The sequence below is a fragment of the Budorcas taxicolor genome, chromosome 21 (assembly GCF_023091745.1).
Source record: "Budorcas taxicolor isolate Tak-1 chromosome 21, Takin1.1, whole genome shotgun sequence".
Taxonomy (NCBI): Eukaryota; Metazoa; Chordata; class Mammalia; order Artiodactyla; family Bovidae; genus Budorcas; species Budorcas taxicolor.
Window position 1 is genome coordinate 8518016 of NC_068930.1, and position 16053 is coordinate 8534068.

General features: G+C 41.9%; 1 protein-coding gene across 1 annotated transcript in view; it reads left to right on the top strand.

The window, feature by feature from the left end:
- The window catches only part of CERS3 (ceramide synthase 3), a 126474-nt gene that overhangs the window by 20263 nt on the left and 90158 nt on the right, over nucleotides 1–16053 (top strand). The window contains exons 3-5 of the mRNA XM_052660009.1: nucleotides 615–733; nucleotides 10684–10741; nucleotides 11430–11480. Of these exons, the coding sequence (XP_052515969.1) occupies nucleotides 615–733; nucleotides 10684–10741; nucleotides 11430–11480 (228 nt within the window). The remainder of the gene's footprint in view (nucleotides 1–614; nucleotides 734–10683; nucleotides 10742–11429; nucleotides 11481–16053) is intronic.

Genomic DNA, 16053 nt, shown 5'->3' on the forward strand with positions numbered 1-16053 from the left:
GACTGTAGCCAGCCAGGCTCATCTGTCTGTGGTATCTCCAGGGAAGAATACTGGAGGGGGTTGCCATTTCCTTCTCCAAAATAGGCTGTGCATATGATTAGATGTGAAAGTTTTGGATCTATTAGAAACATTGTATGAAATGACAGAAAGGGCAGGAGCCTAAGTTCATATGCTCACTTTGCTACTAGTTTTAGGTCTTGGACAAGCTGTTAAAACTCTTGGAGTCCCATTTTTCTCACAGGAAAAAATACAGAGATTGGCTTTGATTGACATGTTAAACTATGCTACTCTATGTGGAACCTAGGAGGCCCGAAATAAAATTGGCTGAAGAAGTGGGCCATGTATGGAACTTGAATGTATGGGTTGCTACCAACTTATGGAGAACTGGTCTTTCTTAGCAACTGAGTTTTCTAGGAATTAACATTCTCTCTGTTTCGGGATGGGTGTGTGTGACTCCATGAACAAAAGGGGTAAATGCACTGGTGCAAGGTTTAATACAGAACCTCTCTCATCTCCAGTGCACAAATGCTTGTAACTCAGTCTCGGTGTCTCTTGCTTGCCTGCCAGCCTACTCTGCTCTTAAGCACTCACTTATTTGTTTCATCCCCTTTCAGACTGATATTTATGGACTGGCAAAGAAGTGTAACTTGACAGAGCGCCAGGTTGAAAGATGGTTTAGGAGTCGGCAGAATCAAGATAGGCCTTGCAAGATGAAGAAATTCCAGGAATCTTGGTAAGAAGGATAGTTAAAGCTTTTGAAATGGTACCATTTTGTATGGAGCAGAACAGTCGTCTCAGAAAGAATCCTGAGGTTGCAGCAGAAGAAGGGTTTGCGCTTGCTCTACCACTTATCAATTAAGAGTTTGATACTAGCCACTCATCCACCTCTTGTGTTTCACTTTCCTTCTTTATCAAACAAGGTAAGATGGAACTGTCTCACTTAAACAGGAGATATTATGTACTTACCTTGAAGTCCAGAAAAATCATAGAAATGTCTTAACTAGTGTTTATCTTTTCTAGGGTAGCACTTGGCCCTAGCTCATCAGACTATCGCCTGTTTCCAATCACATTATAGTTATTCTGTCACATTATAAGAGCAGAGAAGGTCTGAGAGGGCGCTGTCCTCTTCTCTCAGTACTGGTGGAGAGGACTTCTTTCTGTCTCAACTCGACTCTTACCCTACTCCTGCTTGTGGACTGGACAACCAGTTCCTCTCAGTTTCCCCACTGGTTTAGCAGGAGGTCTGGATGGGCTGGGCACCACATAGAGTTTTTGCCTAGCTGGCTACTTCAGATACATTCCGAGGGCAGTGTGACTGTATCACACTTATTTTTGACTTTATTAAAATTATGCTTTTTCCTCTTCTTCAGAGGATTATAGTACTTTAGTTCACTCCCTTGGTGGCAAAAACTGACACCTGTGCCAAAATGAGGGTCTAGGTCATTGCTATTACTTTGTTGTTCTTCTTTACATCCAGACCGGTAAATGTTAGTTGGGTTGTGTGTGATACCACATTCTACACACCAATAGCATTCCTTCATTTTTCCTGTTTCTTACGGTCCTCGGATTGCCTAATGACTTGCACCAGATATATTTGTTTGATGGTGAAACAGATAGGGATTTAGTATAAGACTCTCAAAGAAATCAAACCTGTGAGAGGCTAAACTTTAATGGCTCTCTTTAAGTACCTATACATTCCTGTGTACAGTCATCCAGTTGTGAGGCTGGTGATGTGTATTTAGAGGAGCAGATCAATTCTTCATCGTGTCTTCGAGATAAACTTTCTTTTTCTCATCATGGGCTTCTATTGCCTTTCCCACAGTAGCTGGAGGTGTATGACCTGGTTTGTTTTCTAACTGTTTATCTCTGAGTTTTAGCCCTTGCAAGATTAGTTAATATTGTGTTGCCACTATGTCAGCTTGGCCCAGGTGAATCTCTCTTGATGATCACTATAAAACACTACAAAGTGGAACTGGTTTCACGTTAGATCTTCCTGTTTTTCTGTTATCATTTATGCTCTCTAGCAAATGACTCTTATCGTAAATAAAGTCCCAAGCAGGGACTAAGTCTCTCCCTCAGAGCTGAATCATACTCCAGTGAAGGAGTATAGTAACTTCTTATAAATCATAGTGCCTTACAGTTTATAAATGATCTTGGTTTGATCCTCCCTGCCTCTCACAGTGTGGGGCAGTCAGGGAAAGTGGGGCTGGCCTTGTTTGAGAAATGAGAGCCTGCACATTATCTAGTTTATGTACTTGCTCAAGGTTGCCTGCTGTTGGGGGACCTGTTGCCCTCAGATATTCTGACTCCTGTGTGGCCCCTGCTACCTAATGCTGACCTCTCAGAAGCAGGGGCCCCACATATCAAGTAACTGGGTCAGAGGAGTTCAACATTGGGAGTCTGGCTGTCAGTGAGTCCACCGAGAGTCAGCCACAAAGTTCAGGTTAGGGAAGGGAATGATGAGTTGCCGTGGTCAATCGTCAGGCAGTGCAGAGGGTTGTGTGGACCATCTCCATAGTATGTGGAACTATCCTAGATCCTGTGGAGATGAAGATTTTCAGAGGGAAGTAGAAGTGGAAAGTATGTCACTGGCCCAAAGCAACTAATTAGGGAGATGAGACTATCACTTATGAAACTACAACATCCGGTGTTCCATTCCATCCAATAGCACATGGTCTACACAGAGCCCACAGTCTACACATGGCACATAGCCTATAGTCATCTTCAGATGTCCTCTGGGCATTCAGAGGAGATGGTGTCAGCAGGGCTAGGTACATTAGACAAAGGCTTTCTAGAGGTCAGGCAAAGCTGGACCTTGAGGGACGGGTCAGATTTCCGCAAGAAAAGAAAGCATGATTTGAGGGCAGCATATTTTAAGTAAGGCAAAGACAGGAAGCAGTACAGTGTATTTAGGCGGTTGAAGTGAACCCACAAATGAAATTTAAGCTTTACCTTATTGTTTAGCAGTGTCACAAATTTCCTATGCCAGTGAACTGTTAAAAGTTATTATGGATCAAATAAACTGAAGCAAAATGCCAAACTCTTTAATAGTGTAGGGACTGCACTTTATTCCCTCAGGTATGAGATATGCTACAGGAAACATAGCAAGACATACCTAGCCCAGGCATTTTGGAAATCTCAGGAAACTTCAGGTCAGTTCAGTTCAGTCACTCAGTCATGTCCGACTCTTTGCGACCCCATAAATCACAGCACGCCAGGCCTCCCTGTCCATCACCAACTCCCAGAGTTCACACAAACTCATATCCTTCGAGTCAGTGATGCCATCCAGCTATCTTATCCTCGGTCATCGCCTTCTCCTCCTGCCCCCAATCCCTCGAATCACGGTCTTTTCCAATAAGTCAACTCTTCGCATGAGGTGGCCAAGTATTGGAGTTTCAGCCTCAGCATCAGTACTTCCAATGGACACCCAGGACTGATCTCCTTTAGGATGGACTGGTTGGTCTCCTTGCAGTTCAAGGGACTCTCAAGAGTCTTCTCCAACACCACAGTCCGAAAGCATCAATTCTTTGGTGCTCAGCTTTCTTCACAGTCCAACTCTCACATCCATTCATGACCACTGGAAAAACCATAGCCTTGACTAGATGGACCTTTGTTGGCAAAGTAATGTCTCTGCTTCTCAATATACTATCTAGGTTGGTCATAACTTTCCTTCCAAGGAGTAAGCATCTTTTAATTTCATGGCTACAATCACCATCTGCAGTGATTTTGGAGTCCCCCAAAATAAAGTCAGCCACAGTTTCCACTGTTTCCCATCTATTTCCCATGAAGTGATGGGACCAGATGCCATGATCTTAGTTTTCTGAATGTTGAGCTTTAAGCCAGCTTTTTGACTTGTCCTCTTTTACTTTCATCAAGAGGCTTTTTAGTTCCTCTTCACTTTCTGCCATAAGGGTGGTGTCATCTGCATATCTGAGGTTATTGATATTTCTCCCGGCAATCTTGATTCCAGCTTGTGCTTCTTCCAACCCAGCATTTCTCATGATGTACTCTGCATAGAAGTTAAATAAGCAGGGTGACAATATCCAGCCTTGACGTACTCCTTTTCCTATTTGGAACCAGTCTGTTGTTCCATGTCCAGTTTTAACTGTTGCTTCTTGACCTGCATATAGGTTTCTCAAGAGGCAGGTCAGGTGGTCTGGTATTCCCATTTCTTTCAGAATTTTCCACAGTTTATTGTGATCCACACAGTCAAAGGCTTTGGCATAGTCAATAAAGCAGAAATAGATATTTTTCTGGAACTCTCTTGCTTTTTCCATGATCCAGTGGATGTTGGCAATTTGACCTCTGGTTCCACTGCCTTCTCTAAAACCAGCTTGAACATCTGGAAGTTCACGGTTCATGTATTGCTGAAGCCTGGCTTGGAGAATTTTGAGCATTACTTTACTAGTGAGTGAGATGAGTGCAATTGTGTGGTAGTTTGAGCATTCTTTTGCATTGCCTTTCTTTGGGGTTGGAATGAAAACTGACCTTTTCCAGTCCTGTGGCCACTGCTGAGTTTTCCCTATTTGCTGGCATATTGAGTGCAGCACTTTCACAGCATCATCTTTCAGGATTTGAAATAGCTCAACTGGAATTCCATCACCTCCACTAGCTTTGTTCATAGTGATGCTTGCTAAGGCCCACTTGACTTCACATTCCAGGATATCTGGCTCTAGGTGAATAATCACACCATCATGATTATCTTGGTTGTGAAGCTTTTTTTTGTACAGTTCTTCTGTGTATTCTTGCCACCTCTTCTTAAAATCTTCTGCTTCAGTTCAGTTCAGTCACTCAGTCGTGTCCGACTCTTTGCAACCCCATGAATCGCAGCACACCAGGCCTCTGCTTCTGTTAGGTCCATACTATTTCTGTCCTTTATCGAGCCCATCTTTGCATGAAATGTTCCCTTGGTATCTCTAATTTTCTTGAAGAGATCTCTAGTCTTTCCCATTCTGTTGTTTTCCTCTGTTTCTTTGCATTGATTGCTGAGGAAGGCTTTCTTATCTCTTCTTGCTATTCTTTGTAACTCTGCATTCAGATGCTTATATCTTTCCTTTTCTCCTTTGCTTTTCACTTCTCTTCTTTTCACAGCTATTTTTAAGGCCTCCTCAGATAGCCATTTTGCTTTTTTGCATTTCTTTTCCATGGGAATGGTCTTGATCCCTGTCGCCTGTACAATGTCACGAACCTCCGTCCCTAGTTCATCAGGCACTCTGTCTATCAGATCTAGTCCCTTAAATCTATTTCTCACTTCCATTGTATAATCAAAAGGGATTTGATTTAGGTCATACCTGATTGGTCTAGTGGTTTTCCCCACTTACTTCAATTTCAGTCTGAATTTGGCAATAAGGAGTTCATGATCTGAGCCATAGTCAGCTCCCAGTCTTGTTTTTGCTGACTGTATAGAGCTTCTCCATCTTTGGCTGCAAAGAATAGAATCAATCTGATTTCGGTGTTGACCATCTGGTGATGTCCATGTGTAGAGTCTTCTCTTGTGTTGTTGGAAGAGGGTGTTTGCTATGACCAGTGCGTTCTCTTGGCAAACTCTATTAGCCTTTGCCCTGCTTCATTCCGTATTCCAAGGCCACATTTGCCTGTTACTCCAGGTGTTTCTTGACTTTCTACTTTTTCATTCCAGTCCCTTATAATGAAAAGGACATCTTTTGTGGGTGTTAGTTCTAAAAGGTCTTGTAGGTCTTCATAGAACAATTCAACTTCAGTCTGTTCGGTGTTACTGGTTGGGGCATAGCCTTGGATTACCGTGATATTGAGTGGTTTGCCTTGGAAATGAACAGAGATCATTTTGTCGTTTTTGAGATTGCATCCAAGTACTGCATTTTGGACTCTTTTGTTGACCATGATGGCTACTCCATTTCTTCTAAGGGATTCCTGCCCACAGTAGTACATATAATGGTCATCTGAGTTAAATTCACCCATTCCAATCCATTTTAGTTTGCTGATTCCTAGAATGTCGACGTGCACTCTTGCCATCTCCTGTTTGACCATTTCCAATTTGCCTCGATTCATGGACCTGACATGCCAGGTCCCTATACAATATTGCTCTTTACAGCATCAGATCTTTCTTCTATCAGCAGTCACATCCACATCTGGGTATTCTTTTTGCTTTGGCTCCGTCCCTTCATTCTTTCTGGAGTTATTTCTCCACTGATCTCCAGTAGCATATTGGGCACCTACCAACCCAGGGAGTTCCCCTTTCAGTATCCTATCATTTTGCCTTTTCATACTGTTCATGGGGTTCTCAAGGTAAAAATACTGAAGTGGTTCGCCATTCCCTTCTCCAGTGGAGCACATTCTGTCAGACCTCTCCACCATGACCCTCCTGTCTTGGGTGGCCCCCCACGGCATGGCTTAGTTTCATTGAGTTAGGCAAGGCTGTGGTCCATGAGATCAGATTGGCTAGTTTTGTGTGATTATGGTTTTAGTGTATCTGCCCTCTGATACCCTCTTGCAACACCTACTGTGTTACTTTGGTTTCTCTTACCTTGGACATGGGGTATCTCTTCACAGTCGTGTCGGACCGTGCAGAAGTGCTTCGGCTGTGATGGATCACGCAGAAGCGTGGCGAGAGGAGGTACTCCTCGCCGAAGGTCAGGGGCGGTGACCTGACATTCCCCGACCTGGAATGTCAGCTGCTGCTCCTTACCTTGGACAAGGGGTATCTCCAACCGCCGCCCCTCCTGACCTTGTGTGTGGGGTTGCTCCTCTCAGCTGCCTCCCCTGACCTCGGGCGTGTGGTAGCTCCTCTTGGCCGCCACCCTGACCTCCGGCGTGTGGTAGCTCCTCTCGGCCACTACCCCTGACCTAGGACGTGGGGTAGCTTCTTTTGGCCGCTCCTGTGCTGATGCAGCCTGGCGCTCTCAATCGCTGTCCCTGACCTTCGGCAAGGGGTAGCTCCTCTCGGCCGTGCTTCTGCACGGTCCATTCGCAGTCCAGCGCGCTTCTGTGCAGTCCGTCGCAGCCCAGCGCGCTTCTTCAGGAAACGTATTCCCCAACAAAGAACTCGTACAAATTATTCTCCAGCAGGCCAACACTTATCCACAATACCAGGATGGTTAATCTCTGAACACCTTAAGTTCAGTGTATTGTTTCCTTGATTACTTTCTGCAAGGGTGACCCCTAAGCCCTGTTTTATAGCATTCAGGATTTTAATCCATAGTGAATCCTTCATTTTAAAATCAGATTCCATATTAACTGATCACTTTTCTTTTTAACAATGAGAAATTTAATTAAACACCAAACAGTTTCCAAGTGAGCTTTCCCAGTGGCTCAGTGGTAAAGAATCTGCCTGCCAATGCAGGAGACATAAGAGACGCAGGTTCAGTCCTTGGGGTGGGAAGATCCCCTGGAAGAGGAATAGCAACCTGCTCCAATATTCTTGCCTGGAAAGTTTCATGGATAAAGGAGCCTGGCACGCTATAGGCCATGAGGTCACAAGGAGTCCAGCATGACTAAGCATGCACACACACAGTTTCCAAGTGCCTGGTGCATCTCGTGCTGGTGGGAGGCACTGTCGTCCTGCTGGGTGGACTGCCACTTGCCCAGCTGCCCACTGGGCGGGTCCGCCACCTTCTCCATGCTGCCCCGCCACCATGGAGAGCCATGTTTGTCCTGTCTCATGTAGCCTGAGGTTTTGCTGTCCAGCTCCTCCCTGATCTCACTCAGCAGGCCTTCATCTTTCAACTTTGCCGTCTGTGTCTGACCAGTCAATTTCTTTTTTTCCAAGAGTTTTTTTTTTTCCTCCCTCACAATTATGTTGTCTCAGCCATTCCTGGAAAAAAAGGACATTTTACTACCTTAGGTTCATCTGAAGCAAGGAAAATTAGTGAAGCACAATTAGTCAATTGCTTCACAATTAGTGAAGCACAGCAGCTCCCAAGCTTTTTGGTTTCAGGACCCCTTTGTTCTCTTAAAAGCTATTACAGACCCCAAAGAGCATCTGCTTGTGTGAGTTATACCTATTGATGTCTACCGTGCTAGAAGTGGAAATTAAAATATGAGACTACACAAGCACATGTCATCAGCTATCAGAGCAAAGATACCATCACAGGACATGTAGCCTCTGGGAAATGCCACTGGACACTTGGGAGAAAATGAGAGTAAGAAATGAGACAAATAACATTTCATTATCATTGTGAAAGTGTTTGATGTCAGAGATCCCTGACTTTGAGAACCCCTGGAATAGTATAATACACCTGATAGGGCTAGTCTGGGAAGATGTGAAGCTTGGATTTTACTCTTGCATCTGATTGGGACAGATTTTATTTTCTTGGGCTCTGGTATCACTGTGAATGGTGACTGCAGCCATGAAATTAAAAGATGTGTGCTACTTGGAAAGAAAGTCATGACAAACCTAGACAGTGTATTAAAAAGCAGCGACATCACTTTGCCAACAAAGGTCTGTATAGTCAAAGCTATGTTTTTCCCATTTGTCATGTATGGATGTGAGAGTTAGACCATAAAGAAGACTGAACAGCAAAGAATTGATGCTTTTGAATTGTGGTGCTGGAGAAATCCCTTGACAGTCCCTTGGACTGCAAGGAGATCAAACCATTCAATCCTAAAAGAAATCAACCCTGAATATTCATTGGAAGGACTGATGCTGAAGCTCTAATACTTTGGCCATCTGATGCAGCAAGCTGACTCATTGGAAAAGATCCTGATCCTGGGAAAGATTGGAAACAAAAGGAGAAGCAAGAGGCAGAGGATGAGATGGTTGGAGGGTATCACTGACTCAATGGACATGAATTTGGGCAGACTCCGGGAGATAGTGGACAGGGAAGCCTGGCATGCTGCAGTCCGTGGAGTCGCACGACTTAGTGACTGAACAACAGTACTGATTGTTACTATACAGTCTTGGGTAAATTATGTGATCTCTCTCAAGTTTAGCATTCTTTACTCTTCATCTCATCTACATTTTAGTGTTGTTGTGAGAACCAAGCAACAACCCACAAAAGGAGCTTCTTCATAAGCTTGTTGTAAAGAAGAAAATATGGTGTCACACAAGTATGCTTAGCATGGTTCCTGAAACAGGTTTAAGAGATCAATACATGTTTGAGACACAAATGATATGAGATGTGCTGCCACGCTTATGGCTTCCTTTGGGTCTGGCAGATCTCATCATCTCATTTTTGTACTTCTTGTTTGGCCAGAATAATTAAGGATCAAGGAAATGCTCTCTACATTTAAGCACGTGGCTTTGTTGAACCAACACTAAATGAAACAAGTGAGAATGAGTCTCAACTGGCTCACTTTGTGGTTCAACTTTCTGAGTAATTGAACCCTACGTTTTTCCTTAATGAAAACAAGCCATGAAGGAAAACCATCATGAAGCTTAGAAGCAGTGACAGTTTTCCAAAAACACTACTGGATTCAGGGTTCAAAGACCTATGTTACTGACTTGACTGTGTCACTGCTTGGCTGTGTGAACTGAGGAATGGCCTCCAGTTTAGTTCAGTTCAGTTGCTCATTCGTGTCCAACTCTTTGTGTTCCCATGGACTGCACCATGCCAGGCCTCCCTGTCCATCACCAATTCCCAGAGCCTACCCAGACTCATTCCAAACTCATTGGCATCAGTGATGCCACCCAACCATCTTATTCTCTGTTGTCCCCTTCTCCTCCTGCCCTCAATCTTTCCCAGCTTCAGGGTCCTTTCAAATGAGTCAGCTCTTTGCATCAGGTGACCAGAGTATTGGAGTTTCAGCTTCAGCATCAGTCCTTCCACTGAACACCCAGGACTGATCTCCTTTAGGATGGACTGGTTGGATCTCCTTGCAGTCCAAGGGACTCTCAAGAGTCTTCTCCAACACCACAGTTCAAAAACATCAGTTCTTCGGTGCTCAGCTTTCTTTATAGTCCAACTCTCACATCCATACATGACTACCGGAAAAACCATAGCCTTGACTAGATGGACCTTTGTTGGCAAAGTAATGTCTCTGCTTTTTAATATGAGGCTCCAATACTTTGGCCACCTGATGCAAAGAACTGACTCATTTGAAAAGACCCTGATACCAGGAAAGATTGAAGGCAGGAGAAGGGGACGACAGAGGGTGAGATAGTTAGATGGCATCACCAACTCAATGGACATGAGTTTGTGCAAACTCTGGGAGTTGGTGATGGACAGGGAGGCCCGGCATGTTGCAGTCCATGGGGGACTCATATTGTCAACCCCTCCCTTGATATTGTCCTCCACGACACATATTATGTAGTCGCACATTTCCACTACGTACTATCAATAGGAGCTGTATTGGGACCATGGGGTCCCAAAGCGTCGGACACGACTGAGTGACTGCACTGAACTGAACTGATAATCAAACATCATTTATTGTGTGTCAGTAACTAGGCTAGGCATATTAGTAGTAATGATAGCTAACACTGGTTGCTTACTTCATACCAGACACTATATCATAATTTTGCATAAGTTATCTTCAATATTTTTACATTTAGAGGTAAGTTTTGTTATTTTCCTCTTATGGATGAAGAAATTAAGGGTCCTTGAGTTAAGTGACATACTTCAACTTTTAGCCATCCAACAAGTGGCAGAATCAGGATATTAACTTAGATTTTTCTGACTCCAGAATGTGCATTCTTTCCAAACTGTTATACAAAATGTTTTTCTCCTCAGATGTCAGTCACCTTAACAAGTGTTTTATTTCTTTTGGCAGCTGGCGATTTACATTTTACCTAATTATTACCATTGCTGGAATTGCATTTCTTTATGATGTAAGTTTTCTTTCTGATATATCTTTGACTGTAATTTGTCTTTAATTTAAAAAATTCCTGCTTATGAATCCCTTGAGATATACTTTCAATAAGGTAGCCAGCTTTTAAACCTCTACTCACTCTAATCACTTGTTTATGAAGACTTTCATTACTTGCCCATCAGAAATCAAATCTCTCCATATCATATTCCCTTTGCATTGTCTGTTAAAATAATTATTAAACAATTATCTCATTAAGTGAGGTATAAAATTAATAGTAAATTGTTAACAGAAAAAAAGATAACTAGCTTTTGGAGATGTCTCTAAAGATTCTTTTAAGTTTTCGCTTCAGATATTTTATTGCTATGAATATTTCAAGAGTTTTTATTGCTACAGAAGCAGTAATCTAATTGGCCCAGAAACAATTTCATTAGAAGAGGCACTTGTTTGAAATAAATAATTTCCTTTGAGAATCAGGACTATTATCGATCCCAGACTCAATAGAACTCTTGCATGTCACAGAGGTATTATATAAGAATAAGCAGAAATACCTGCGGAAGAAGGGAGATAATGCTGGAGGAGGGGGAATGTGATGAAAGTATCTTACTGTGCATGTTTCCTCCCTGTCAGCGACATCAGGAAGGGCTTAGGTTTCCGCTGAAATCAGCCCTTGACTCTGAACAGTTTCTCTTGGTTCTTTGCTTTTTCAGAAACCTTGGGTCTATGACCTGTGGGAAGTTTGGAATGGCTATCCCAGACAGGTAAGTCCCCTGATGTAGTCCCTCCCCTCCTCAGCAGCTTGCCCCCTGAGTTAGGTCTGAGTCCTTTCCTGCTCTGTGTCCACTTTCATGCAGTCCATGGCGCTTTGTCTACTGGAGCTTACTCATTCTTGTTCGTTATTTCCCATCACTTGTCTCATTCCTTTACTTTGCTTATGGTTAATGTAATTATCTATTTGAGTTTAAATTTACCATCTTACTATTTATTTTCTACTTGTAGCACTGGATACATTTCCTTTTTAAAATAATACTCTCATTACTTTTTTATAGGACAGTGAAGTTTTTAAAATTATTACTCTATTTCTTCCCTAATATTAGCTTTTCAGTTATGCAGGCACTGGTGGTAAAGAACCTGCCTGTCAGTGAAGGAGATTAGAGACATGGGTTCAATCTCTGGGTTAGGACGATTCCCCTGGTTGCCTGGCAACCTACTCCAGTATTTTTGCCTGGACCATTCTTACCATGGACAGAGGAGCCTGGCGGACTATAGTCCATAGGGTCTGAAAGAGTCAGACACGACTGAAGTGACTTAGCATGCATGCACACATTCTTTCAGTAGTTTTCCAAGAGATTACCTTTTGCATTCTTCAATTCTTAGAGTCTGATACAAATTAATGCTCTTATCTCTTTCCAGTCAGTGAAAGGTCATCAGACTATGCCTATCTCCTCCTTCAAATATTTAAAAGCCTACAAGTCACTACTATAATTGATTTGTAAATGTCAGTTTGCCCTTTCCTTGATATTATTTGGCATCTTGCATTTCCACACTTTCATCTGGCATTATTATCCTTATGGCTGAAGAAGCCCCTTTGGTTTGCTTGTCTGGAAATGTCATCATTTTACCCTATTTTTTAAAAGGAGTTTTGCTGGGCATAGAATTCTAGGTTACTAGTTATTTTCTTGGAGCACTTTAAAAATGTCATTCCATTGTCTTCTGGATCCCTTCAGTTTCTTTAATTCGGTTGTCCATTTTATTTTTGCTTCTTTGAATGATGTCTTTTTATTCCTCTGTTTTAAACATTTTGTATTTGTCTTTCAGCAGTATGATTGTGATAGGCATAAATGTCGTCTTCTTTGAATTTATCCTGCTTATTGTCCATAGTAATTCTTGAATATGTAGCTTGATGTCTTAAATCCATTTTGAAAAATTCTTAGCTGTTGCTTCTCTTCTTTTTTCTCTCTCCTCTCTTTCTGGAATTTCAATTTACAAGTGAGCTAATATGCTAGACTTTTACACTAGGTCCCAAATCTCTTACATACTTTTTCTCATATTTTCTATCCTCTGACTCACTGCTTCAGTCTATAGGAATGCAGTTCTCCACAGATCTCTTGCATTTCTGCATGTCTTATGAAGTGAAACGCAGGCTAACTTTTGTTCTGTATTGTCTTTTGAAGGATGTTTGTATGGCAAACAAGCTTGGAAGATGAAGGCAGTCTCTCCACTGGAACAACATATACATGTTATTGTCCATTATGAAAGATATTAGGTTCCCTATTTCAGGGTTTCTCTGTGGTAACAAAACCCACTGCATGTGCAAATGTCAGTTCAGTTGAGTTACTCAGTTGTGTCCGACTCTTTGCAGCCCCATGGACTGCAGCACGCCAGGCCTCCCTGTCCATCACCAACTCCCGGAGTTTACTCAAATTCATGTGCATCAAGTCAGTGATGCCATCCAACCATCTCATCCTCTGTTGTCCCCTTCTCCTCCCACCTTCAATCTTTCCCAGCATCAGGGTCTTTTCTAGTGAGTCAGTTCTTCACATCAGGTAGCCAAAGTATTGGGGCTTCAGCTTCAGCATCAATCCTTCCAATGAATATTCAGGACTGATTTCCTTTAGGATAGACTCATTGGATCTCCTTGCAGTCCAAAGGACTATCAAGAGTCTTCTCCAACACTACAGTTCAAAAGCATCAATTCTTCGGCACTCAGCTTTCTTTATAGTCCAACTCTCACATCCATACATGACTACTGGAAAAACATAGCTTTGACTAGATGGACCTTTATTGGCAAAGTAATGTCTCTGCTTTTTAATATGCTCTCTAGGTTGATCATAGCTTTTCTTCCAAGGAGTAAGCGTCTTTTAATTTCATGGCTGCAGTCACCATCTCCAGTGATTTTGGAGCCCCCAAGATAGTCTGTCACTGTTTCCATTGTTTCTCCATCTATTTGCCATGAAATGATTGGACTGGATGCCATGATCTTAGTTTTCTGAATGTTGAGCTTTAAGCCAACTTTTTGACTCTCCTCTTTGACTTTCATCAAGAGGCTCTTTAGTTCGTCTTTACTTTGTACCGTAAGGGTGGTGTCATCTGCATATCTGAAGTTATTGATATTTCTCCTGGCAATCTTGATTCCAGCTGTACCTCATCCAGCCTGACATTTCACATGATGTGCTCTGCATAGAAGTTAAATAAGCAGGGTGACAATATACAGCCTTGATGATATACTCCTTTCCCAATTTGGAACCAGTCTTATTCCATGCCCAGTTCTAACTGTTGCTTCTTGACCTGCATACAGATTTTTCAAGAGGCAGGTCAGATGGTCTGGTATTCCCATCTCTTCATGAATTTTCCAATTTGTTGTGATCCACACAGTCAAAGGCTTTGGCAGAGTCCATAAAACAGAAGTAGATGTTTTTCTGGAACTCTCTTGCTTTTTTGATGATCCAGTGGGTGTTGGCAATTTGATCTCTGGTTCCTCTGCCTTTTCTAAATGCAACTTGAACATCTGGAAGTTCTCAGTTCGTGCACAGTTGAAGCCTGGCTTGGAGAATTTTGAGTATTATTTTGCTAGTGTGTGAGAGAGTACAGTTGTGCAGTAGTTGGACCATTCTTTGGCATTGCCTTTCTTTGGGATTGGAATGAAAACTGACCTTTTCCAGTCCTGTGGCCACTGCTGAGTTTTCCAAATTTGCTGGCATGTTGAGTACAGCACTTTCACAGCATCATCTTTTCGGATTTGAAATAGTTCAACTGGAATTCCATCATTTCCAGTAGATTTGTTCGTAGTGATGTTTCCTAAGGCCCACTTGTGACTTCGCATTCCAGGATGTCTGATTCTAGGTGAGTGATCACACCATCGTTGTTATCTGGGTTTTGAAGATGTTTTTTGTATAGTTCTGTGTATTCTTACCACCTCTTCTTAATATCTTATCCTTCTGTTAGGTCCATACCATTTCTGTCCTTTATTGTGCCCATCTTTGCATGAACTAACCCTTTTGTTTAGCCATGGGAATTGGAATGGGAGAACTGGCCCAAATATTGTTATTCTGGCAACTATAGTACTGTGAACAGTAAACTATCCTTTATCTCTGACTCAGGAGTCTCATATATCCTACCAGCATTCATGAAACTGTGGCAAGATAACTTGCAAGTAGGGTAAAATCTCAGACACTTCACAGCTCTGAATATTTTCTACTTCATATCCTCCAGATCACTAGTACATGTTTCAGCAGTGTCTGATCTGCTCTGAAGCACATCCTTTGAGTTCTCAATTTTCGTTATGGTATTTTTCAGTTCTCAAATTTTCACTCAATTCTTTTTCGTGGATTCCAGTTCTCTTATAAAAATCCTGTATGCAAGACAGCAAAAGAGACACTGATGTAAGAACAGTCTTTTGGACTCTGTGGGAGAGGGAGAGGGTGGGATGATTTGGGAGAATGGCATTGAAACATGTATAATATCATATATGAAACAAATCGCCAGTCCAGGTTCAGTGTATGATACTGGATGCTTGGGGCTGGTGCACTGGGATGACCCAGAGGGATGGTACGGGGAGGGAGGAGGGAAGGGGTTCAGGATGGGGAACACATGTATACCCATGGCAGATTCATGTTGATGTATGGCAAAACCAATACAATATTATAAAGTAATTAACCTCCAATTAAAATAAATAAACTTATATTTTAAAAAATTCTCACTAATTTTTAAAAATAACCTTAAAAACCTAGTTAATTTTAAAAGTCATTTTAAAGTCGTAGCCTGATAAATCCAATATCTTGATCACCTGTTTTTTTTCTTATCCCTGTTTCCTTTTGTTTGATAACTTTTGGTTGAATGATAGAAAAAATTATACTTAGGAATGATATTATCTACCTCCTGAGTGGACTTATTTTCGCTTCTGTTAAGCAGTTAGAGTTGAGACAGATCATCTTAAGTTTTATATGTTTTGAAGTGATTTTATGTGAATATTCCAGTCTTTGTAAGGCAGATATATTTATAACTCATCTGTATTTCTAGGGCATTCTCTTAAAGTGGTTTCAAATAAAAGGTTATAGTATTTACAAGGACTCCTTTCCCTTGGCTGGCCCTGAACATCAGTTTGCTTAGTTTGCTTCCTTGCACTATGAGATTGCCAAAAGTCCTACTTAACTTCTGCTTAGAAATCTGAGCTGCTGATTTCTAGAAACTCTCTTTCATTTGTTTCAATTGCGTATTTTCCATGTTTGAAATAACATTGTGTTGGAATATCTAGATATTTTCTCTTCACTGTATTTTAAGGTAAAGCAATGTTTATGCCTCAGAGAACATAGAGTGTATAGAGTCCCTGGGCTC